Raw genomic sequence first — 26,875 nt, forward strand, 5'->3', positions numbered from 1 at the left:
AATAAGGGATTCATAGTCAGAATATATGGAATCCTTAAAACTCAGTTAATAAGAGGTCAAACAGGGGTATCTGGGAGGTGCAGTCAGTTGAGCAACTGACTCTTGGTTTTGGCTGGGGTTGTGCTCTCAGGGTTGTGAGATCAAGTCCTGTTGGGCTCTGCGCTGATCATGGAGTCTACTTCAGATTCTCTATTCCTCTTCCTCTGCCCTTCCTGCTTGTGCTTTCTTTCTCTTTTCCTCTCTCTCTCTCAATAAATAAATATATTTTTTTAAAAAGTCAAGCAACTTGATTTTTAAAGTGAGGAAATATTGAATAGGCATGTTGGCAAAGAATACATGCAAGTGGCTGACACACACCTGAAAAGATGCTCAGCACCATCAGTCAGCAAGAAAATGCAAATTAAAAACACAGTGAGGTACCACTTCACATGCACTAGGATGGCTATAAATTTAAATTTTAAAAAACATGGAACCTTTGTATAGTAGTGGGAACGTGCAATTGCACAGCCACTTTGGAGAATTGGCAGTTTCTTAAGTTAAACCTGAATTTACCATATGACCCAGCAATTCCACTCCTAGGTTTCCACCCAAGAGAATGAAAACATGTCTCCACACAACACCTAGCTTGCACAAGTTCACAGCAGCGTTATTCATACTAGCCAAAAAGTGGAAATAATACAAATGTGTATTACCTGGCAAATGGATAAATAAAATGTGGTACATCCATGCAATGGAATGTTATTCATCAAGAAAGAGGAATGAAGTACTGATACATGCTATGAAATATATAAACCTCAAAAACATAAATAAAAGAAGCCAGATGCAGAGAAAATATAGATAGAATCTATGAAATATCCAGAAAAAGCTAATTGGTAAAAACAGAAAACAGATGGGTGGTTGCCTGGGGTTGGGGATGGGAGCAATTATTGGCAGCAAATGGGCATGAGGGAGCTTTTAGGGGTGATGGAAGTGTTCTAAAACTGGATTGTGGTGATGGCTGCACAACTCTATAAATTTACAAGAAATCTTCAAACTGTATACTTAACAATTAATTTTATAGCATATTAATTATACTTCCATAAAGCTATTTAAGAAAAAACAAAGAAGGTAGAGAAGTAGATTCCAGCATGTGCTTTGCCAAAGGTACCACGGGGGAGAGGGAGAAAAGGGGAGAGTGGGCTCAGGAACCCTTGGAACATGCGTGTCTCAGGGCAGATGCAGAGCCTGCCTGGTCCAGCCCGCTGAGCTGAGTCCTGAGCACCTTCTGCTTCCCCCTGCAGGAGTGACAGCCCTATGCAGCTTGCGTTCGAGCCTTAGGCCCCTGCTCTTTGCAGCCTCTTCCCTTTGCAGCTCCTTCGCTCTTCATGTCCCACATAGCACAGATGTCCTCCTGCTCCCTGTATCCCCTTGGCCACTATGCCTCTCTGACTTGCGTCACAGCCCCTGTCCCAGCTCTGGTGTCAGTCATCCCCTCCCACCCTCTCCATTGTCCTAGAACCTGGTGCTCTGCCCACTGATGGGCTCACCCTGCTCTTCGGGGTACACCACTGGTTCATGAGATGGCTGGGCTTGGCCTTGTCAGGAAGGGTCTCAAATGTGGGGAGGAGGAAGACTGGGTGACTGAAGGAGCTGACTGGGTGGAGAGAGTGTGGGGTCAGGGGAGCTGAAGGGCAGCATGTGGGACGTGGGACGCACAGCACTTCCCTGCACCCACAGGAAGAACTAGAGCAGCCCAAGGAGGCCTGTCTTGGGGCCATAACCCAGCAACTGGAAGTAGGAGCAGCTAAGGCCTTTTGGGTTGACTTTGCTGAAGTTCAAGAATTGAGACCCCCTGAAAGGTCAACCCTTTCTGTTGGCTTGTTGTCATTTACTTCTGAGTGTTAACCAGCCCCACAGAACTTTGAGGCTAATTTTGGAGGCCTTATTATGGGGTAGATCCTATAGAAAGCAAGCAATAGGCATCAGTTCACTCAAGCCTCACAAAATCCTTGGAAGTAGATGGTGTCTTGTCACTCCATTTTGCAAATGATGGAACTGAAGTCCAGAGGTAAAGCAAATTATCCAGTGTTTGAAAAGCGGTCAGTAGCAGCACCTAGATTGGAGCCCAAACAGTCAATCTAGTTCCTCTGCCTAGTGTGGGTTTGATGGTATAAGAAGCCAGACTCTTAAAGGCCCACTATGAGAAGGCTGGAGGCCCTCAAGATAAGCTCATCCTCTGAGCCTAGTGTGGGGAAGAGGAAGGAAAGGAGTAGGAGAGAAGCTGACATGCTCTGGACAGAGGAGAGGCATGGATCCTTCTAGGGATGTGTCCTGGGAGCCTGTCTGCTGGAGAGAAGGGAGCCAGATGGGCAAGGCACCCAAGCTTAACTCTCTGGCTACATCTGAAATGTCCGCATAGATGGAAGCCTGGGCCAGTAGCTCTGCCCATCCTTTTGCACACCTTGGCATGGGCACTGCAGAGCCAGTACCTTCTTTGGCCGCAGCCAGCTTGCAGGATGGGGGTCTATCTTCTGAAAGAGCAGTCTGTAAGGCCAGTGTGCTGGTGGCCAAGGACCAAGGAGAGGGTGCTACCTATGTAAGAGGGAGGGGGACTGCAGCAGAGAGGTGAGGAGCCGTATTGTACTCTGCCCAGAAAAATCTGAGCATGATGGGGATCCCTGGGTGGCTTGGCGGTTTAGCGCCTGCCTTTGGCCCAGGGCATGGTCCTGGAGTCCCGGGATCGAATCCTGCGTTGGGCTCCCAACATGGAGTCTGCTTCTCCCTCTGCCTGTGTCTCTGCCTCTCTCTCTCTATGTCTATCATGAATAAATAAATAAAATCTTAAAAAAAAAAAAACCTGAGCATGGGTCTTTCTTAGGGAGGATGGGGGCTCCCAGTAGCAGAGGGCTGGGCCTACAAGAATCCACTGACAGAAGACTCTTGAAACTTGAGAAAATTTTTGCCTTCTCCTAGTATGGCTTCAGATTCAACCTGTACTCTTTGAGTGCCTGCTGTATGCTTGGCTTCCTGGACAGAAGCCTTCTCGTGGGTTTTGGTGGGCTCACTCTCTTCTCCAATCCCTTTTTCTTTTCTTTGATTTCTGCAACCACAGTATCCTCTAGAGAAGGACCTCAGGATAAGAGTACTTGTGAACCGTTCCCTCCAGCATCCAGTGTCTAACAATATTATGCTGAGACCAAAACAGCACCTGGGGAGTTGTGGACACGACTTTAAAAACCCGACCAGCCACTAAAGAGTTACCTGCCGTAACATACACTTAGAGAATTGTGCCTCTCTTGGGTTTGGCGGTGATGACCCAGGGGGCCCAGAATGAGTCGTTCATAGAACTCTGAGACTGCAGGATGATGGTAACCATGGAGGATGGGCCATGCCTCCATCCACAGGGTCTTATACTTCCATCTAGTTGGGACCCATACTTCCACCTAAAGGCCCATGTCCCTATTCAAAGGGGCACCCCTGTCTTCATCTAGTTGTGCCTTGTGAGGACACTTCTGCCTACCACTGCCACCACAAATTCCCTGACTGCATTGACTCAGGTACTCTGAAAGGCTCTACCCCAAACCCCATGTGGGAGGAGGCCTCAGTCTGCCTCCTGCCTCCCAGAGACCAGCCTTCAGAGAGCAGGGCAGGGAGACCCTTGAGGAGCAGTCCTGAGCTCCTTCAGGGCTATTCTCCTTCCCTTTCCCTTCAGCTTGATTATTATTCCAAAGGCCTCGTTATGGAAATTACAAAATAATGGTTCTGCAATTTGTGCATGTGTGGCTGTGTGCACGCTAATTGTCATCCGTGTACCCTCTCAGAGGGGCTGCAGGAGAATCTGGACGTAGCTCACTCTCTGCTGCAGCCTTGCCTTCCTCCCCTCCTGTCCTCTGTCACCTGTCACCGCAGCCATCTCCCTTCCCCAAGGCATGGGGAAGGCATATCTGACCAGAAATGACCACCCCAAGCCCATGTGTAGACATGTCCAGAGGGGCCCAGGACTCAGAGAGGTTCCTTGGCTGGAAGAGGAGATGCACATCTCTGTCTGTGAAGCACACACACTGTTTTAGCAGAAAGCCTGTTTATTTGGGGTGGCTTTGGGGGGCTGGTGGAGATAAGGAGGCACACTGCCCCCTTAACACTGTCACTGTGGCAGATCTACCCTGGCTTGCCCTATCCTCTTGGGTGGGAGTGGGGGGTTATTTTCAACGTTTGGAAAGGGGATGCAGGGGAGAGGGGTATATTACCGTGAATCCTGGTCCAGACGTGATGCTCTGAATGGGGTGATATCTTGGCTTCAGAGGGAAGTTCCCAGAGTGGGTGGAGTGGCTCTGAGCCAGAAGTCGTTGAAGGGGAAGCCGGGGCTGAGGCAGAAGGCAGACAGGGCAGGAAGAGACATGAGCAGGAACAGCCTGCCTCAAACCCAGATTAGTCAGATTCTTTCTAAAGGAAATTGTTCAGGGAGAAAGCTAAGCTTTCTTTTCCAAAAGGGGTAAATTGCTTTAATGGAATTATCCCTGGGGACACTCGGGGTAGAGCAAAGGCAGAAGCTTCAGAGGTCCATGTTTGGACAGCACGAGGACAGTGTGGTCCGGAGGGGTTGAGGGGTAAGCACGTGTGAGAAGGACACGGAAGCATGTGCTGGCAACAGGACAACTTGGCATCTTTAGGACCTGAGTGCCAGTGAGCTGGCTGGGGGTCATGATCAGAGGCTTCAGCCCCCAACTGCTCTAAGCTTCGATCAGACTCTGGAGCAATGCAGACCTGGGCTGAATGTCGATTCTCTGGCTTACAGCTAACTGGAGGCCCAGGGATGAGCTACTTAACCCCGCTGTGCCTTGGTTTCCACGTTTATTTAAAGGTGTAGTGACAGCACCGACTTCGAAGGCTGGTGGGGGAATCGAACATGACATCGTGACTAAGCGTTTAGCACAGGATTCACCCAGAGCAAGTCCTTGTCCACAGTGGCCGCGTGCTGTTATTACTGCGCATGGTTATTGGGTTGTTTTAAGAATTCAGTGATACGGTTATATAATTTGTTTAGCTCTAACACAGCCCCTGGCATGAAACCACTGTGTATTCAGTGTTGATGGCTTTCGCCCCCAACCTCTTCTGGGTCAGACAGACATCCTCCATTCCAAATCGCCATCCCATCTCCCACTAGAGAAGTGAGGTGAGTCAGGTTGGGGTAGGGGGTGAGGAGAAGGAGCAGCCCAGCCTGGGATTCCACCTTACACTCTCTGCCATCAGCGAAGCTCACGAAGTCTTTGAGGAACTTCAAATTCCTGGTAGCTTTGAGTATGCTCCTCACACGTTCTTAGAATGTGTGGCATAAAAGGAGGTCTTTGGGAAGAATTCATTTTAACCTATTTTAGTAAAAAGCTGTGCGCAGGGAGGAGGAAGGGAATTGGCATAGAAATATCGCAGGTGATTTCAGGTAGAATCAGATTTGATATAGGAATTCAAAACTCTTGAAAGAGATGGGGAGACAGAGGTCAGACTAGACCACCGAATACTGTCAGGTTGGCCACCAACTTCAGAGAGTCTGTAACCAGAAGATCCTGTTGACCATGGTCACAGCTGCCTCCAGCACTGAGGCAGGTGCATGCAGAAGAAACAGCTGGAGGTCACTGCAAATTGTATGCCGTGAGAGGGCCTCTCATTGGCAAACTCTAATCCAGACCCACAGGCCAGCATTCTGGGAAATGTCAGTCCCCTGCTCCTAGCCTCTGTGAACCTAAAGGAAGCATAAAAGGTGGTGGGGGCTGGTTTCCCAACAGATAATCCATGGAGGTGGGGATCTGACCCTTTTAAGATTCAAAAGTCAGTGATCACAAGTGTAGAGGCAGGATCCCCTTCGGGATGGCAAGAGGACACAGAAGGCTCCACCATTTTCTTGTGGGCAGAGAGCTCAGAGCCACACAGCTCAGGGGGAGGAAGGGGAAGGAGAAGCAGAGGCCTGGGTACCTCTCTGTGAGGCAGATGGAGCAGCAGCAGGAATGTGAAGATCTCAGCAGGAGAGCCAGGCTGGGAGGCATTAAATGCAGGCCCTCCCCAGCATGGGTGATTGGCAGGGTAGGTGGGACTCAGAGTTACAGGAAATCTTATGCAGTTCCAGAGGACTCCTGAAACTGAATCAGGACTACAAGAAGAGCCTGGGGAAGCTAGGGTTCAGTGGGAGGACTGCAGCATCACCATGGACAGACATGAGAACCATAGGGCCAATGGGGATATAAGACAATCTTATGATGAATTCAGTTCGGCATGAATCCAAAGCCACCACCTGGGTCAAGCAGGACTTTGGACGCAGAAGGGTACAAACATGACCTGGAGACAGCCCTTGCTCTCAGAAGCATATGGTTTAGTGAGGAATGATGATGATGGTAGTGGCAGTGGTAGTGACGAGGAGGAAGATAGTGATGAGCTAAATTTTTTGACTGCTTATTATACAAATTATTTTACATGGATTATCATGCTTAATCTCCAACAGTACAAGTAGGTACTCTTATTATCATGTACTAGCATTAAATACTATTATTAACAGGAGCTAAGATTATTCCTAATTTATAGATGGGGAGCCTGAGGCTTGGAGAGGTTGGTGACTCACCTGTGGTCACAGCTGGTAGGAGGTGGAACTGGGATCTATCTGTGGACTCCCTGACTCCATATCCTATTGTTGTAATACAAGACAGACAGCGTTGGTGCGATGCCGGGATGCAATGCACGGATGGTAGTCAGGGGCCTTCTGGGAGGAGACATTCGTGCCAACTGGGAAATGAGAGGTCTCAGTCATGGCTAGGATAGGAATGTGAGGTAAGGCATAGGGGATAGGCACATTTCCGGTGCAGAGATGGGTGAGAAAGACATCTAGAGAGTAGGATCCATGTTAGCAACATCTTAGAAAGTCACTAATAGTCACATAGTAGGGAAAAGTGCAAAAAAAGAAAGTCTGAGCTCTTAAAAGTTTGTCTTGCCTAATACCCACTTTTTTGCTCATTTAACATGAGTACATGAGCACTGTTGACGTACTGGCAGGCAAAGTTGCGCAGGGAACTGGGAGCAGCTTGGCGGGGGAGGCAGGCAGGTAGACAGACAGCCATACCCGGGTGGGCAGTTCTGCCGTGAAGGCATATGGGAGTCTAGGACTGGTGCAGAGGAGGGCAGTTCTGACACATGGGTGGGAGGTTCTCAGGCAGCTGCCAGGTGTGGGTGGGCAGGGGCAGCGAGAGGCTGGAAGTGAGCAGGATCATCGACCCTGAGGGGCCGTGGCATAGCCACGTTCAGGCACAGGGCTTCTTTACCAAGACAAGGGAGGCCTCAGAGGCGTCGAACAGGAAGGTGGCCCCATCAGACCCCTGTTAGTGGAAGATTTCTCTGGCAGGTGTGTCGAGGAGGCAGGCAGACATTGAGGAAACCAGGCAAGAGGTGACAAGACAAGGGCTTGCACTAAGTTGGGGACAGGCATCAGGAGATTTGACAACAGAGAGCTCAGAACGTGGAAAGGGCAAGATGTGATGACCGTTGGATTCAGGGTGGGGAGGGAGGCTTAGGGAAGCAACAGGTCATGGGAAATGTGCCTGTCGGCTATCCACAGGATACATCCTCTGCACAAAGATTGAAAACGCAGAAGAAGGGATGACACAATTAGGGCAAGGCCCGGGTCCCAGCCTAACAGGCCTGAAATGGGGCTGGGAGTGAGAGGGAATGGGGTAGGGTGGGGTTCCTCTCTGGCACAAGGAGAAGCTTCTCCCGAGTTCATGGAGGGTTTAGGGTGGGGAGTGGCAGATGGGAGGTGGTGAGCCTCCTGTTTTAATTGTGTGTTGTAGGCGGGAGTGAGTGCTACGTGGATCAAGTTAATAAAAGCCTACACCTTAAAAATAATGATATTCAAGGCCAAATGAGCCCCTCACATTATCGATGCCTCTTGCTCCATCCCCTAGCTTTCCAAGGAAGCCTGAAGCAGTCTTTGAGGCCCTGGTCTCCGTGGGTCTCCAGTCCGATCCTGAGGCCCCCTCACTTCCCAGGGGCAAGTGACAATGGCACTCACACGGGGTTGTGTTTGTGGTGGCAGAGCTGTGAAATAGTTAATCTAGGCAGAGAGTAAAATCTTTGCTGGATATGGTTCCTCCCTCTCCCTTTTCAGGAATAGATTTTTTTCTTAGCTCAGAGATAACGCCAAGAAAATGATATAAAAGTAAAAGGGAAAGAGAGGGAAAGGAGAGAGAGAGAGAGAGAGAGCAAGAGAGGGAACACAAAGTGCCTTTAATTTGAATAGCTTTTCCCCATGTGAAAAAGCGACAGTTCATTGCAAAATATTTATCTTCATTACGGTTGGTATCATTATTGATGGAGAAGCCCCATAGACTAATGGGAAAATTTCTCTAGAAGGCCTGAATCCAGATGAGCTAAGTCTCCACTTTGCCTTCAACGTGCTGGGTGAGCACAGCCTTTTAATTTCTAGGTGCCCCCGCTGACCCATGGGTACAGCCGGGAAAGACAAGTCCTCGTGGCTGGACCGACCTCTCAGAGCTGGAAGAGGTCTTCTAGCTCAGGGAGTGAGCTGCTGGTGGCACAGACTGCTTCTTGTTCGCCTTTGGATCATACAGGCCCTTTCCTAATAAAGGCGTGTGTGGTGTGGCTGAATGATGGATGGATGGTGTGAGAGCGAGCGTGTGTTAAAGGGATAGGTGGATCAATGAATCCAGTTGAACCATTCATTTCTCCAAAGGGTCAGTGGGGTCCAGAGAGGAGGCTCACACCCATTAGCTGCGGAGTTGGCCTGAGGTTCAGCTCTTCCTCCCCAGGGGCCTTGCTGTCTCTGTCCCTTCTGCTGAGAGGTGTTGTAAAGCATAAATGAGAATGTGCTCTTGCAGTTATTTTTGCTATTCGGAATAAAAGGAGCTTATAAAAATCAAAGTATCATTTATCATGATGGATGTTCAAGAGGCTCAGGTTAGCAGCCTTGGAAGCAGTAATTCACAGTAAAATCAAGCCTCGTATGTGTTCGCCAATCAGCAGCAAAGGCGGGGAGCTCCCCGTGTCCCCCTTTCCCAGACAAGCCCACTGTGGCTCTGAGAAGCTACCGTGGGACTTGCCCAGGACTTCAGAGGTAGCCAGGGTTTAGGAACTGGTTCTGGAGCCCAGGTGTGTGGAGTCAACAACACTCAGAGTGAATTTTGCTGTCTGGGTGCCCCCTCCTGTGACATTCTGGGGCCCGGTGTGGAATATGCAGCCGTGAGCAGGAGAGTCCCGGGCTCAGAGCTGTGTCTTCTGCTGCCTGAGTCAGTGGATTAACACACAAGGTACTGAGAACGTCTCTGACTTTGAGGAATTCCTGGAGGGGAGCTGAGTGTGTCTTCCCAAGCTCATTACCTGGTCTCAGAACTTTATAGCCATACCCCATAAATTGGTACCACGTGACATTTGGCTGTTTGCTTGGAAGAGACGTCAGGGGTGATTTAGAGCTCCTGCGTGAGGGTTTCCGGTGTGTGTCAGCCCATGGAAAGCTTGTGGAGGATGGAGACCTTTCTGGGTTGTTTTCTCTCTTCAAACCCAGCCACTTGCAGGCCCAGGTTTACTGCTCTGAGATTATAAAGATGCTGAGGAAGCGATACTGGGCCTGGCTTTTCCTGTGGCCGCCTTGGATGGCATCTGCTTGTCTGGACAGAGATGGCATCACACGTGTCTAATGCAGGTGGCTCACCTTGTCCTGGGGGTGTCATCCAGTACCCTGGGCACACACTCATCCCACACAGCTATAGCAGGAGGCATCCAGACCATTCCCTTGCTGCCTGCCTCTGCTGCAGCCACCCCCCTCCCCCCAGCCATGACTGGCCTCCCCCACCACGTGTCCATCTCAGCGCATTACCGACACCTCCTTCTGTCTCAAACCGCTTCCCTTCCCCCAGGGAGTGCTGTGGGTTTGAAATGATGGTCTTTAATCATTTCTTAAGTGACCAGCCCAGAAATCATTTCTTAGTGCCATACACACAAATTAAATCATAAATCCACACCAGGCCCTGCCCAGGAAGGACTGAAGTGCAGCCTGATTCCGAGCAGAGAGGAGGCCTCCGTGGGAGGAGGAGATTGGCACACACCTGGAGGAAAGGCCGGGGCCTCGGAGAGAGGGAAAAAGTGCCCCTGCTATCAGAGCTGGGGCTGCTGTAACAGTATCATAGGCCGGGGGGCTTAAGCAATATTGATTCTCACAGTTCTCAAGGTTGGAGATCTAAGATGAAGGAGCTGGTGTCTGACTCTGTGCCTGGTGAGCCTGAGCCCTGGTTTGCAGAAAGGTGTCTTCTGAAATCCTCACATGCCTTTTCTTTTGTGCTTGCATTCAGAGAGAAAGAGGTATCTCCTCTTTCTCTTTTTGTGAGGGCATTAATCCCATAAGGGCATTAATCCCATTAATCCCATAATGTATCCATATGACCTCCAAATACCATCACACTGGGGATCAGGGCTTCAACACGAATTTGGGGAGGGGAACACAAGCATTCAGTCCATCACACCTGTTAACAACTCCCCTTTCACAGAAGGGTCCCTTGGATGTCTGTTGTCTTGCTCTCAACCAAAGAGGCCCCAGAGAATGCAGATAGGTATGCTCTGGGCATTAGGAGGGTACCCATCCATCTCAGGGTTAGGAGGTCTGGGCAGCCCCATGCAGGGTCAGGCTATCCATAGCTCACCATCCAGAATCAGCCAGGCCCGAGAGGTTCTCTGATGACCTCTGAGAGGCCAGAAGGAAGAGGGCAAGCAGGATTACTGGGAGAGTAAGAAACTGGCAGGCACTCATCAAGGGAGATGCACTAGTGCGGATTGAGTGTGGTTTTCCTGAGACATGTCTACGATTCCTACTCATTTTGAGACTCAGTTTAACATCATAGCCCCCTCTAGGACCAATTCCAGCCTATTTGAAACATCTGATATCTCTCCCCATGAAAGCAAAGATTCCTGCTTCACTAGGTTGGTGATGGGTGTGCAGTAAGGATGCTACCAAACTTCTTAATATCCTTGACTCTTTCCTACCACCATACATTTGCACATGCTGTCTCCTTTACCTGGAATGTCTTCCTTCATTTTATCTACCTAGTAAACTCCTATTCATGCTTCAAAACCCAGATCAACCATCCTCTCCTCCAAGGTGCCTTTCCTCTCTCCCAAGTAACATAGAGAGGGGACTGCCTCTCTTCTCCCTCTCTTATACGTGCTTCTCTGCTCATTACTCATGCTACTTTATAACTACTGTTGGTTTTCAGTTCTTCCTTCAAGATTTGTGTTCCTTGAGAATGGGGACTCGAGCTTACCCTGCTCTGTATCTCTAGTGACCAGGCCAGGCCCTGGATCCAGGGAGTGATGTTGCCGAAGCCTTGTAGTAAAGCAGTTTGGGGCCCCGGAGTGAAAGAGCTGCCATATAGCTTTTCTTTGCCTCCAACATGCTTTGTTTATGGCAGTCACTCAGTTTCAGAGTTGAGATTCTGAGTTTCTCCCTCTACAAAATGGGAGAAATAAAACCAGTTCTTTGACTATTTCAGAAGCCTACAAAGAAGATGAATCTGAGAGTGGGTTGGCGGGGGAATGTGTCAAAATGCTTTAGCTCCTTGAAAAATTCCATTAGAAAGTCAAGGTGTTGGTATTGCAATTATTATTTGATTCCCAAATGGTGAGAGCGCTTCCAGAAATGTGCTTTGCTTGATGAACCAATACATTTTCAGCCCCCACTGATGAATTTGGGAATCGAATACCTGTCATCTTGAAATAATTGACACATCTTGGTGAAGCGCTTACATTCCTCTGATGAAATTTTGGATTCTTATTGAAAGCGAGGAGAAAGACATGTTACATGGGAGCTATATTGTTTTATGGACCTTTATCTTGGTTATTAACAAATGAGCGTTATGTGTGGAAATGGTAAAGGGGGAATTCAGTAATGAAGTTTCATAGGATTATAATGATTATTAGCCTGATGATGATGAAATCCAGGTTATATTGCATGGAGTTTCCTTGGCACTCACTGTTCCTTGGCCCCCAACGCTGATGGACAGCAGGTAGGCTACTTCTGTCCTCATACCCCACTCTGAAGTTATCTGGGAAGTAGGCATAAAAGTGATAGGCTCCTTTAGCATATTTGCACTGGGTGTCAGTAAACAATAGTAATTATAGGTGCCCACATGTCATGTCAGTATCTTATAAACTCAGAAACTGGCACCCACTAGAGCCACGAGAGGTAGGAGCAGTTCGTGCCAGTGACCGCTTACCCACAGCTGCTGCTGAGCTGCCCCGAGCATCCTCCAAGAAAAACAGCCAACCCACCGTTTACACCCTTTTCATTTCCCTCTGCTCACCGGAAGCCACTGGGAAGATGAATTTGCCTTTCAGAGCTGGCCTCTGCAGGATACCCAGTGACCACATCCATACATCACCTTTTTACACCCGGCCGGGAATGCAGGCAGCCAGAGACTCAGAGGTCTCAGAATCAGCATACGACATAGACTGTAGTTTTTTGTGTCCCCCCCCCCCCCTTTGGAAGTAGAGAAAGGAGGGCAAGGTGCCTTAGCAGAAACAAAATATGTGAGTCCCTTTCCCAAGTTTCTCATCTGGACTCACGTGCCCTTGAATGTGTTCTTGAACCTTAGCACGCATGCTCACAAACACAGAGTGTCCCCACCTGTGTGAATAACCTGTTAGTAGCTGCACAGGGCATCAGCTTTCAAGCCAGGCAGACCCGGTCTTGAATTTTGCCTCTGCCAAGGACTAGCTGTGAACACCACTAGCGGTTTTACCTCCCTGAGCCGTAACGTCATTGCCAGTGAAACAGGAGACCAAGACTATTGTTACTGCATTTTATGGATGAAGAAACCAGGACTCAAAAAGCTGACAAAATTCAGTTCCTGTGGCTGTAAGTGGTGCAGCCTCTAACTCTGAAGGAAGGTGACGCTCTCATCTCCACGAGTGATGTTGCCATAGTTTATATTTAATGCGATACACATTAGCTTTTGTTGGTTCCAAGGAAATTTACTTGATTGTTAAACACTCCAACCACTGAGCTCTCGAGTCTCTGGAGTCACCCAGGCAGCCCATGTTCAATTCCTGGCTTCACCATGGACTGGGGGACCTCAGATAAGCTGTGAATCTTATTTTGAGCCTTACTTTCTGAATGTGCCAAATGGGAATAATTGTAGCAATGTCTCTTGGGGCTATTCTGAGCATAAAATGAGGTCATGCTAAGCATGTAGCCCATGAAACATGCTTATTTAAATACTGGTTATTGGGACATCCCAGGGGCTCCGTTGGTTGAGGGTCCAACTCTTGGTTTCAGCTCAGTTCATGATCTCAGGGTCATGGGATCAAGCCTCATGTCAGACTCCATACTCAGCATGGAGTCTGCTTGAGATTCTCTCTCTCCTTCTCCTTTGGCTCTTGTGCACCACACTGCATGCTCTCTTTCTCTCTCTCTCTAAAAATACATACATACATACATACATACATACATACATACCTACATACATGCATACATACTGGTTATTGATACTATTAACAACATTATTGTTACTAACAGCAACACAACTTTATAACGGATTTCAGTAGGGTGGTAGTCAGCCTGCCAGCCCACAGAACTCACCTTAGAAAGGTGCAAAGGCTGGGAGTGCGCTGGCCCAACATCCCATCCTATCCTGAGCTCCGCAGGACATGCTAGTCTCTCATTTAATAAAAGAGCCTTACTGGCCTGACCCAGAGGCCTGGAGGTGGAGGATAGGCAAGGAAGAGCAGGCCCTTTCCATTGCAGTTGGGGCAACCAGCATAGTGATCTTCTGTCCAGCTGGGCTCTTGTCATCCCTTTGGCCCTGGGCTTACTCCCTTTGGGGAAGGGCTTTCCCAAGGTGCTCAGTAGGACTTGCCCCCACTTGCCCCCATTCTTCCCCCCAGCCCTCACTTGGGCCCACACCTGCTGCCCCTTCCCTAGGCCCTCCCTGACATGGGGCCTTCAGTTGAATGGCTCTTCCCAGAAGTGCACTTTGAGATCTAAGTGCTAAGTGCACCCTTAACACCTCTGATCTTTGCTGCAAGCTTCTCCCTTAATCATGTTTAACTGACAAACCTGAAGGTGGTTCGTAATGCTAATGTTCATCCAGGAACTGCAAATAGGGAGGACACAGAGCTCTGGAAATTACCTCTCAGCACCTGGGAATAAATGGTGACTTGGAGAACACAACTATTCCATGCTCTCCTGCTTCCCCCCTGCAGCAGGAGCCCTCTCCCACCTGCTCCGATTGCAATAGCCACGGGGCTGCTCACGGTCTCCTTTGCTCAGCTGCTCAGGAGGAAGGCATCCTCCTTGTTCTAGAACCCGTGAACCCCATTTCTCTGTTCAGAGGCTACTGGAGACTTGGTGAGGTTCCTGAGCAAAAGCCATGGGAAAGACAAAATGCATTCTGCCAAAGTTGTCTGCCTTCTGCCCTTTGGATAAATGTCATGCCACGGTTCTGCTTTGTCACTTCCACTCCCACTTGGAGAATCTTTGGGGATGAGTGCAACCTTATTATTTCAGTATTGATTATATTGCTTCTGGTTGTTTCACTTTTTCCGAGTCGACTCTGGGACTTGCAGAGGGCTCCATCCACTGTCACTGCAGTTTAGGCCCTGAGATGGGCTACGACAAGCTCTCCTGGCAAGTGGGAGGCAGAGCCAGTTAGACCTCACCTTGATTCCTCTGTGACCTCGGGCAGGCCACCTTTCTCTGACATTCTTCCAAGAGGCCCATGCCACACTCTTGGGCTGACAAGTGAGGCCAGTGTGGAGGAAGGAGTCCTGTCTTTTATCTGTCAAACAGCTCTGGTAATACAGCTTGAGAATTTCAGCCTCCAAGCTTTTGCTCCATCATTACTATAAAATAAAAATCATTTCTTTTGCTCACTTGTCCCACTTGAATGGTGTGTAATATCGTTACAGATTTATGTGTTTATGACTTTGTGACCTGGGGAGAAGCTGGAAATTCCACTGTGCCCATTTCTACTCCTGGGTTTCTGTAAAGGTCACAGCAAAATTATTTTATCAAGTACACCACAGAAGGGGAAAATCTTAATCTTATATTATACATATGCAGCACTTGACCTTCTCTTGAGATGCGGCACCTCTTAGCTACACTTACTTAAACATAATGCAGCTCTTCCCCGGATGCACACAGAGAGAATAATTAGGTGCCCTGGCATCCCGGCCGGAGAGGAGGCTGTGCTGTGGGGCTGACCTCACCGAGGAGAAGGGGAACGAGTCAAGGATGGTGGGGGCAGGGAAGAGGGTGAGCCTCACAGAGCTACAGCAGGCTCATTCCCATGAGGGGCCACGTGGACAGGTGGAGCCGACACTGGCTTCTTCTGCCTCCCTTGTTGACTGTGCGCTTTTAGTCGGGTCATTCATTACCTTCTCTGGGCTTTGGTTTCCCCTTCATAGGTCCGGGATGTGCCATCTTTGATCCATGGGGAGCAGCTGCCTGGGGCATTGTGTTAAAGATTCGGAGCTCTGGTCTGGGTTGAGTGAGAATGAGAGCTGTGATTGATTAGCAATGTCTGCCGTGGGCAGCACGTGAGATAGTGATTGTAGCAGTGCTGGCTAACCTTGTTCCAGGGTGTTTTTAAGGTCTTTTCCCAGTCTGGCTACCTGTGATTGGTGGACTCGCCAAAGCCCTGGGGTGAGGAAGCTTGGAAAAGGAAAAACAATAATCAATAATAAGCTTTCCTAGGAGAAGGGTACTATTTGCTTTGTCAAGTTTTGGAGGGGAAATGATATTTGTGTGATGCATCCAAACATTGCTTGTTTGTTTATTAATTAATTAATTAATTATTTATTTATTTTCACTCTGAAAAGCAGAAAAAGCAGAGGAAAGCAGTGTTATTTTTCTGGATGTGATGACTCACCAGACCTAGCCATCTGTGTGTGAACAGGTGGCCAGCCCATGCCCCCTGGTTCACAGGAAGAGTGAGGAGCTCTGGGTGGCTTCTCACCATTGTCCATCCTTGAGAACCACAGTGAGAAGTCACCTTCGTTTATCTTAAGAACTTGGTTATAAATTATTTTTTAAGGGAATCCATGAAGGTCTGTGTCAGGGGAAGTGGTTAAAAATAGGTTTTTCTCAAAGGGTAAACACTTCAGTCTGAAAATGTGGGAAGATGCCTGACTGCCAGCATATGTCCCCCTAACCCGCTACCCAGAGCTACCAGATTGATGGTGTTTTTAGAACTTTGGCAGCCAAGCTCTGACGTGGATGGTGACAGGGCCTGGGGAGGGGGTATCTGGGGATTCCCTGCCCACACCCCTGGCATGGAAGTGGAAACCTAGGCCTGGCAGGCCCGGTGGCCCACTGGGCCCAATTAGGAGAGATGACCTTGGGGTCCCTTGGAGTGGCCAAAGTGATCTGACTCTCACCTTCTTGTTTGTTGGTTCCCAGGGGCCCTATGAAGCATCTCCCTGGTGATGAGAGAGAAATGGGGAAGCCATACTCCCCTAAAGAAGTCTGTCCTGGCTGCTGGCAGGATGCTAAAGGCCTCTCTCACTCCCCACCCTTGCCTTGGCCCCCAGCACAGGTTCATCCACCTCTTTCGCCACCTGACTATGACATTGACAGTCCTCCTGCCCTTGGAGCCCAGCACTTTGAGATTTCTATCCCCATCTGGACATTTGCTGCCTCTGGATTGGGGGCTTCTCCAGGCTCCCTCCCACTTCTCATACCCCACACATCTGCCCCACTCCTCAGTAAGAGCCCTGTTTTTTTGCTTATGTAAGGAAAGTGACTCTCATCTCTAACTCAGGGCACATAGAAAGTGCAAATGCGTTGTGTGGAATGAATGTATCAAAGGGAAAGGCTCTGTTGGGCTGAAGCTTTAGGAAGCAACTGAGGACTTACAGCAGCTACTGGCTGTCCAGGTGGCCTGCAGGGGAGGGCTCAGGAAGTGCTGCACCTTCAGGGCCTAGTGGCATAAAGTAGCTGTAGGGATGGATTTCCAGCCAGCAGCCCCTCCCCACCCTATTACCAGTCCTGGAGGCTCTTGTGGCCATTCTGAGGATTCCTGCATCTGAAGACTGATGCATCCCCTCCTTGGGGCAGGAGCTGCTTGAGCCTTGTTTGCAGGCTTGCAGTTAGAGGACAGACACACTTGGGGCAGCCACAGACTCAGGGAGCAGTCACAACCAGCTCCCAGAGGAGCCAAACCAGTCCTGGTTTTTGAGTGAGCCCTCACCCCGCCTTCTCTGCTCTGGGCTCTTTCCTAAGGTAGTTCCCAACCACCTCAAAGTCATAGAGACAGTGGATACACACAGCCAGAGCATTGGATGTTTAAAAGAGAACTCTAGAAAGAGGAAAATGTCCAACTCAAGTGAATGAAATGTGGAGGGTGGGCTTTCTGGCACCAGTAGGGATTCAGTGCATATCTACTGAATGAGTGAGTGATCCCAATGAGTCACCAGGTCCACTTCTTCTTCTTCTTTTTTTAAATTTTATTTAAATTCAATTTTCCAACATATAGTATAACACTCAGTGCTCACCACATCTCGTGCCCTCCTTAGTGCCCATCACCCTGTTACCCCATCCCCTCACCCACCTCCCCTTCTACAACCCTTTGTTTCTCAGAATTAGGAGTCTCTCATGGTTTGTCTTCCTCTCCTAATTTTTCCTCACTGAGTTTCTCCCCTCCCCTTATGGTCCCTTCCAGTATTTTCTTATATTCCACATATGAGTGAAACCATGTGCTGATTGTCTTTCTCCAATTGACTTATTTCACTCAGCTTAATACCCTCCAGTTCTATCCACGTCAGTGTAAATGGCAGATACTCATCCTTTCTGAGTAATATTCCATTATATACATATACCACATCTTTATCCATTCGTCTATTGAAGGACATCTTGGCTCTTCCACAGCTTGGCAATTGTGGACATTGCTGCTATGAACATTGGGGTACATCATTTCACTGCATCTGTATCTTTGGGGTAAATTACTCCTGAATCCATCTACTTCTTTCTGTTCCCACTACTCTGATAATTATCATTCTTTCTGGGCCACTGTATTTCCCCCTAACTGTCCCTACCCTTTCAGTCCTTTCTCTCCCAGAAGCCAGTGTATTCTTTCAGAAACAAAAACCCAATGGTCTTTCACCTCATCAGTGGCTTCAATGAACCTAAAGATAATAAGGTCCAGAGGCTTGATGACATGAACTCAGGTTACCTCTCTAGACATTTTCCTCCTTGCCACCTCACCCCTGCTCACCCCAACTGCCCTCTGCCTGGCCATGGAAACGCTACTCTCAGCTTCTTGACTGAGCCACATTCTTGCTCCTGGTCCTTTGTACATGCTGCTCTCTCCATGTGGAGGGTTCCCTGTCTCCCCTCACTAACTTGTCTTACCTCTGCCAATCTGTATGGCTCTTATTTATTCTTCATGTCTTGGATGCTACTTGCTTGAGACCCTCCCAGGTGGAGTTAGGTCCCTGCTTTGGCCTCCCCACATTGATTCCCACCATTAGAATTTCCAGTGTAGAGTCTGCCTTCCTCCACTAGGATGCCAATTCCATTAGGAAGTGTGTTTCATCTTTTGATGTATTCTGGGGCTTGGCACAGCTCCATGGTAAGTGGCCAACTTAAATACTTTGAATTCAGCCTGGCTTCTCACAGAAAACATCCAGCTGCTATTTATTGAGGAGATGCTACATTCCAGAAGGTTTATGTACATTACACAGATCTTCACAAAGCCATGAGAAGAAAGTTTTCTAGCACCCTGTTTTAAAGAGGAGAGGGCTGAGATTCTGAGGGCTAAGTAACTTGCTTAAGATTATACAGCCAGTTAAGTGGCAATTTTCTCAGGCCCCAAGGCCATGATGTTTCCACTCTACCAGCTGGTCTAGAGCAGTGGGTCTCAATGTGGAACTGCATCAGAGTCTCCTGGAGGACTTGCTAACACTCAGGTCCTTGGGCCCCACCCTGGAGTTTCTGGTTCAGTAGGTTTGCACTGGGGTCTGAGGCTCTGAATTTTTGCAAGTTCCCAGTGGATGCTGCTGCCATTGGTCTGGAGATCAGAGCTGGAGAATCACTTGCCTAGATCAGTAGGAAACACCTGGGTCTGCCTTAGGGCTACTCCCACTTTCTAACCACATTGCCCTTGGGCCAAGATTATAGGATGCAGCTCTGAGCTCCCTTTGGAGAGGCTCTGATGTCTGAAGAGCCTCCCACATCTGGACCTGGCCTTGGCTGTGCTGTGTCTAGCTGCCATCGCTGACCAGGGCCTAAGTGCCTGCCCCTCCCCCTTGGGACACTGCTCTTCTGTTTGTCATCCTTCACTCCCTACCAGTGACCTCCCCATTCCCATTTCACCGAGGCAAAGGTCCCGTCCCCAGCCCACCTTTTTAACAACTTCCATGCTGATTGATGCATTCTAGGCCCACTGCTGCTGCTGCCATCTGAGCAGCTTAATAGCACGGGAAGTTACAGTCTTGTCTGTGTCGTGGTGCCTGCAGCATTCATCAATTTCAGCAAGTGTCACCAAGAGTGATACAAGTGTGTGACACAGCTAAATATCCCCTCTGCACAGGCCATTACAGCTGGCACCTGGCCCAGGGAGGCAGCAAGTGGAGACCCATCTGGCTTAGTGTGTGCATGTCATAGACGTGAAAGAGCCCGGGCCCAACTCCTGCATGGCCCCTTTAAATGGTTTGCATTCCTAGCAACCTCTAGGACTGCCCCAAGCAAGCCGGAGCTCTGCTGTCTGTCTCCACGTTGGCACATTCTTTTCCCTTTGCCCCACCCTCCCATTTCTTCATCAGCTGTTACTCTTCCTTCAAGGTCTGTACATATCTACCTTCTCCAGGCAGCCTTCCCGGCTCCCCTTCACTCTCCTCAAGACCTTCAGCACGGGGCATCTCCACCCTGGTGCAGGGTTTTTCTCAGTAAACAGCCCACTCTGACCTGCCCTGCTTCAGTTTAGCTCCATTGGGATGTTCTGGCATTGTTCAGGGAGATCCATTTTTGGGAAAAGCAGAGGCTGCTGGTTAAGAGTAGACAGGGGAATCTCAACACGGGGGCCAGTGCCACCTCCCTGCCATGGAGCTTCATGCCTGGAGTTCTGGAGTCAGTGACCCATGGCGTCAGCCACCAATAATGTGAAGGTGTTGGAGACATTTGGCCGCTGGAATGACTCCCAATACCAGGCTCCACCTGGGGCCACAAGACCTCTGGGGAGAGCTGTGCAGAGCTGAAGCACATGCTTCAGGAGCCCTCCACTACGGCCACCCCCACCCTCATCCCATAGCTCTCAGCCTTTCCTACAGAGCGAGACCAGAGTGTGGAGAGGAAGAGGAGGTTTTAGGAGCAGAGAGCTGAGCTCTGTGGCCTGTGAACCTTTCTTCCTGGCTAGGAACTAGTTAGTGCCTTGCCCAGCTCACTGTCACCCCTCGAGGCTGGCAGACCTCCTGAGCCAGCTGCTGAGCAGCACCTGCCTTCCAGAAAAAGGCACCCGGTCCTTAAGCAGGGGATGAATATTCATTGGCATGAACCTTTGCAAACTCATTTGGGGAAAAAAATTAGATCAGGAGAAGTAATCAGATTATTAAAAAGAAAGCAAGGACAGAAGGCGGCGGTGGAGGGAAGAATCACATTTAAAATGCAAGGAGAGATTTCCTTCCTGCAGAGTAGCTGTGACCCCCTGGACCATGCACCGGGAATAGTTAAGCTCTCCCACATTTCTGCTGCATAAAAATGTTGTTTTTTGGAGGCTTCAGTGGATGGGGGGAGGGGCAGAGGCGATGCACGCCCTCCACGTATGAAAATTATAAAATAATGTTTGGAGGTTTTCATTTTATCTTCATTGGATATCGGGGAAAATCATGAGAGCTAAAGAGGCTCCGGTGAGTGCTGAGTGACAGGTTAAAGGGCCCCAATAAAGATTAGATGGTCCACTATCTCCTGAGGAAATTGCATAAAAGTGGTTATTCCCTCTTGCTTCTATTAATTTCCTTTTCCTGGCTGCTTCGAAATGCTTCATAACCTGATGCTGCAGATGGGGACGAGAGGCGCTTTCCATTATCTCAATCACTGCACTGTTTATGAGACACTTAATCTGTTTCTTTATAAAGTAATAGTACTGTAGGTGATGGATTTAGTGTCACTGGAAGTCTGCGCACAGGGACGGGAGGGGAGGGGGGTTCTCCAGAGCATTGTAAGCACCAGGTCATTTGTTACATGGTTGAGGCTCTGAGAAGTTGGGTGGGCGTTTCAAGGTGACCTTCGGATATCAGCTAGAGGTCACATGTACCAGTCCCTTGTCACTTGAAAGGGGAGAGAAAGGCTGTGTGTTTTTCCTGGGGAATGGCAAATGCACACATGCTTAGGGACCTGGCACTCAGATCCTGTCTCTTCCTGTCTGCCAGAGTTGGGGGTGGGGAAAGAGGCCTGTGTGGGGAGGTGCTACCCAAAAGCTCCATTTATCACCTGTCTGAACTGTGATCACTTGCAATGGAGGGAAGCAAGCCCCCTTTTCTTAAGGAAACAAAGCCAGCTGGGCTGTACTGGCGACCTTACAGCCTTCCTGCTCCCAGGTGTCTCACTGACCAAGGTCTTGTGCCAATAAGCGGCCAGGCGCAGGAGGCTCCTCCGTTCCCACTCACCTGCTGGAACAATAATGAGACCCTTCTGGCTGAGATCTGGGCTGGGCACTCTCTGACCTAATTTCCCTTCCTGTTCTTCCACTTCTTACTCCTTGCTTTGTTTTTGCCTCTCTTGAGACTTACCTCCTAGCTGCCACAAGAAAATGCTTCATAGGGTCCTTATCTCATGATGACACATCCTCGTCATGATGCACGTCCTGCCTGATCAGTCCTCTCAGCCTGCGTACACATAAATGTCACACGGATCATGCCATACATGATTCAGCTTTCATCTCCATTGTCTGCCTCCCTGACCTTGGCAGGGTGCTTCCCCATGCCTGCACCCTACCTCCTGCACTGTGCTCTGTCCTTCTAGCAAGGTGCCTAGCCCTGGGCAGGTCTTCCTTAAGCCTTGTTGGGTGAGGGGCTCATGTGTAGCCATAGTGATAGTGCTTGACCATACTTTGATATTAAGGGATTTAAAAACTCTGAGTTTTGCTTTAATAATATTAAAGCTAAGAACTGTGTTATCTACCTCGAAATTACCTGAAAGTGTGGATGTGTGCTTGGCTAGTTGATCATAGCATTATTATTTTTGTGAATATAGAGAGCGTATAGGCAGGTGTGCCATCCCCATGCAGCCAGAGTGCCCACCACTCTTCATTGTGTGTTACTCCCAGCTGCTCTCCATACTCTGGTGACGTATCTGTGCTGAGACCATTTGCTTTTGTTTCCCTTGGCCTAAATACTCTTTGTTAGAATCTCCCCCAGAAGCACCATGTATCACCCCTAATTAAAGCTGCATTTTCTCAAGGGGCAACATCATTTTCTTATTTATTTTTCTATGTTAAATTTCTAGTAAAATAACAATGTTGTTAACGTCTGTTTCTTATTAGTGGTGTCTGATACAAGATGAGTTAAAAAGGCTTTGTGGACTAGTCTGGCACTTTAACCATTATTTAAAGCATTAATTCTATGGGAAAATATAGCTCAAGTGTGCTAACAAGTCACAGTCTAAAAGTTTAATAGCTGCCTAGAAATGTTGCTTCTTTATAAATTAGGGGATGCTTAGACACAGGTTTTATTAAAATGTTAACTTATGGCATCTGGTTATTAAGAAGATTCATTCATTTTATAATTACATGTAAAATATATCTTACAGATATAATGATTCACCATTATACAAAACAGAAATAATCTGTGCAGAAACACAGTCTTCATTTGGTTCCAAGATTGATTTGTCTGCTTTGGGACTCTAAACTTATATTCTGACCCTGAATTCTAAAAGTTCTTGCGAAGAAAACTTGTTTTTCAACAGGGAGTGGGTAAGCAGAAGTAGAAAGAAATTTGCATTATTTAGCATTTATTAATGCTGGGTACATTTTCATATTTGAGTTTATTAAATTCTAATGACCTGTGGGAGTTATGAGAAGTGTATGTTTCTTTTTTTATAGATCCTTTTTACAGACAAACAGATTGAGGCTCTAAGGCATTACATAACTTTCCAGTGGTCACCTCGCTGGGAATGAGCAGAGCCAAGAATGGGACCCAGGGCTGTCTAATCACTGCTCAGCGTTCACTGTCCTGGAAAGGATGGAGTCACAACCCCTTCCGGGACCTCTATCCCTAACCTTTCTCTGACCATCTTTCCCTAAAGTTTGTCTTAAACCTGCTTTCCTTCATTTCCTCCCCTTGTGGACTTGATAGCATCTAGAGTCTTCAGGGCACCCAGTTCTGAGCTTCCTCCATCAGGAATCTCAAAGGAAGGCACTTTCTAAGTCCTCTGCTACTTGTGGATATCAGGATGATTGTTTATGCTGTTAACTTATTAAATGTAAAGCAAGTAGGCTTTTAAATGCTCAAAAGAAAGTGAAAACACCGTGTTCCTCTTGGACTGATACATTAAGGAAATTACAGTGTAGCAAGGGACCCAATGAATGCTTGTGATTCACCACGCTCTCCTCCCCCACTTTCCAGGGAAAGGGCTTCTGCTGTGTTTGGGCAGCCTGGGATTTCTCTGTGTTCTTTAGCTCCAGAACTGAATGGCCCAGCGATGCTGAGTGATTTACAATGGGAAGGATCAAATGCTTCTCACAGGAGACAAGGGAGAGATGTGGAAAGAAGAAAGGGAAGAGGAGAAAGACAGAGAGACTTTCCTGAGTGGGCTTGCAAAGATAGATCAGTAAGCCACATTTGAGGCTACTTTGGGTTTGCCACTTAGAGACACTGCTGATATTTTGTTGAGTCTTGAGTAAAAATGTAATTTTTTTCCTCTACTGAGAAATTTCTTTTGAATGTGCTGAGGTGGGTGAGCAACTAGCCCATTTTTACATGGGTTGCAACCAGGAATCTTTAAGAACCTTACTGGGTCATCTCGATAACATGCTAGTGTGTTTCATGGAACTTGAATTCAGGGGATGCTCTACAAAATAGGGCTTTTTGGTGAGAAAACAGGATTCTGTATTTCTTTTTTTGGAAGTTCTGAGAAATTCTGTAATAAAAATGAGATTAGCTTTTTCAATACACATTTTCAAATATCTGGCCACAGAACCCTTTTGTAAGTGACAGGTGCTAACAATCCAAAGAACATGGACTCCATGGAATACTTGGGTTATGCCATCCCAGAGCATTACATTTCAGAAATTACCTCACATCGGAGATGAGCTCCTACCCTGAGGGCACTTCCAGAGTAATTGATATCCTGTACTTCACTACAAGTGAGCAAAGGACAGAGGAAACTTTCCCAGCTTAGGAAATACTCCTTCCTTCTTGTTTTAATAGAAAAACTGTGGGTATTTTTCAAATAGTTTATATGTATATCATCACTATCATCTCTCCCACTGTGTGATTCTGGGCAACTTTTTTAACCTCTCCATGTCTCAATTTCCTCATTAGCAAAATAGATATAATAATAGTACCCCATAGAGTAATGCATGCAAGGCACTTAACAAGAATGTTTAACGGGTAGTGGCTACTGCCATTATTAAAGAATATTCTATACTTTCCAGAGGGAACAATATATTTGATAAGATGAGCTTTGTGTAAGTAGAAACCATTATAATGGTACTTCTGTTACAGCAACAATCACATTGTATTATAATTGTATGACTATACTAGATCAAGAGCTCCTTGAGGGCAGGCTCTGCTCTCTAAATTCTCTGGATGGAATTCTCAGAAGAGTCACAATAAATGTTTGTTGGATGAATTAGTGAGAATGTCAAATGAGTTAACCATGCAGTGAGTTTTACTGTCTCCAAAGAGGATGAGTCAGAGCAAGTTTCCCAGGGACAAGAAGAGTCCAGAGCTGTAACGGTGAGGAAGTAGGACAGGCAGGAGCAGTCTTTTGAGGAATCTGCAAGAAGGAGACCAGATGTCTGGAGTAGAGGGTCTCTGTAGATGAAGCATGGTGAAAGTCTAAAGGATGGCCTGGAGCCAGATTTTTTGGAGCATGGCTTCTCATAGGCAGACCACACACACAGAGAACTAAAAAAAAAAACATGCCTCATGTCTGAGGGTACCTCTAGTGGGCATCGGGCTGTACCAGGCATTCCCAACATTCTCCACTGTCATATACATGATAGATGACACCAAGTGCATGACACATTCCCTGGTGCACTGCCTGAAAAACCATCTTTTTTTTTTTTTTTATCACACCCCCCGAAGCATTTCAAAATGCAATTAAGGGAGAATGATATTGTTAAGCCAGTAACCTTGAAATCACTTTAATTTCTTTTTAGAGAATCACTCATGAATTTCAGTTCTTTACTATCATTCGTAACAAGTGCTTGTTAACGCAACTTACAGTGACCCTCATGAGTGTTGCAACATGACATTTAAGAACCATGGGTCTGGTCCATTATAAACAAGGAACCCTTCCCATCTGAGGATATTAGGTGAGATTTTTTTCAATGAGTGGTTCTGGGTAAGGCCCTGGCTGTTAACCAGGTGGAAGAGGGAGGGAATAACCATTTATAAAGCACTTATGTCCCAGACACTGAGCTACACATTAGATTCATTTTCTCAATTAAATCTCTCGACACACCTGAAAGGGAAGAATCATTATTCATATTGTTCAAGTGAGAGAGGACATTGGTACCATGGAAGGTGTATTTCACTAAGGATATTTAAAGAATTGGAAGTGTTAAATAGGGGCTTCCTTAATCTGAAATGCTCACTTTGTGCAAGGAGGTATCTCATTGTCCTTTTCAGGGGGGGCAGGATCTTTCGTTTTCCACATCCAAGGAAGGGCTTCTGACTGCCACTCTTTCATTAATTCTCAGATGGTCTCTTTGTGTTCCAGCCTGCCCTGCCGGGATGTTCAAGGCCAGCCAGGAAGCTGAGGGGTGTTCCCACTGCCCTTCCAACAGCAGATCCCCTTCAGAGGCATCTCCCATCTGTACCTGTCGGACCGGCTATTACCGAGCGGACTTTGACCCCCCAGAAGTGGCATGCACTAGTAAGTGTCTAGTAAGGACTCTGGGCTGTGGAGTTTGGTTCCCTGACAGTGCAAGTGGCGGGTCTGGGACAGGAAAGACTAAGATGCCGGGTTGTGCAGTACAAAAGAGAAATGCTGGTTGTGGTGCTGAAGTGGACAGCTCCTGGGCTGTTTAGTAGCACAAGGTCAAGATTATCATGTTTTTCTACACTCCTCCTCCTAAATGAGTGTTCCTCCCACCGACACAAGACAGCTTCTGCCCACCAGATGTTAAAAATGACAGCCTTGAGAGTTCTTTTTTTTTTTTAAGTTTTCATTTATTTGACAGAGAGAGAGAGAGTATGAGTAGGGGGAAGAGCAGAGGGAGAGGGAGAAACAGATTCCCCACTGAGCAGGGAGCCCAACTTGGGGCTTGAACCCAGGACCCTGGGATTATGACCTAAGCCAAAGGCAGATGCTCAACGAACTGAGCCACCCAGGCACCCCATCCTCAAGAGTTCTTGAGTGCAAAGTCAAGATCCACTAGGCTAAAGCAACAGTTCCTAGTCACCTCCTCCAAGAAGCTCCCTTGGTCCTTACAGCTGACAATATTCTCTATTTTCACCACAATTCCTGTATTCCTGTATACAATTCCTGTATCCTATTTTCTCAACGTCTATTAATCTTATTAATTGCTCAATTATTTTGTAATCTTCCCTTCTCAGTTACCAAAGGAAGATCTTTGTGTGCTGGGACCATGTGTTCATCTCCCTGTGTCCCTTCCAGTGCTCAGTATGGTGCAGCACCTATCCGCTTGCCAGATGATAAGACCAGAGTCCTGGCTGCAGCATGCATCTCTGA

The 26,875-nt window shown here is 47.8% G+C and overlaps 1 protein-coding gene across 3 annotated transcripts in view; it reads left to right on the forward strand.

The window, feature by feature from the left end:
- EPHB1 (EPH receptor B1) overlaps positions 1–26,875 on the forward strand; it is a 474,596-nt gene that overhangs the window by 307,546 nt on the left and 140,175 nt on the right. For all 3 annotated transcript variants that reach the window (XM_038570949.1, XM_038570950.1, XM_038570948.1), the window contains one exon: positions 25,901–26,056. In XM_038570949.1, the coding sequence (XP_038426877.1) occupies positions 25,901–26,056 (156 nt within the window). The remainder of the gene's footprint in view (positions 1–25,900; positions 26,057–26,875) is intronic.

This window comes from Canis lupus, chromosome 23 (assembly GCF_011100685.1).
Source record: "Canis lupus familiaris isolate Mischka breed German Shepherd chromosome 23, alternate assembly UU_Cfam_GSD_1.0, whole genome shotgun sequence".
Lineage (NCBI taxonomy): Eukaryota > Metazoa > Chordata > Mammalia > Carnivora > Canidae > Canis > Canis lupus.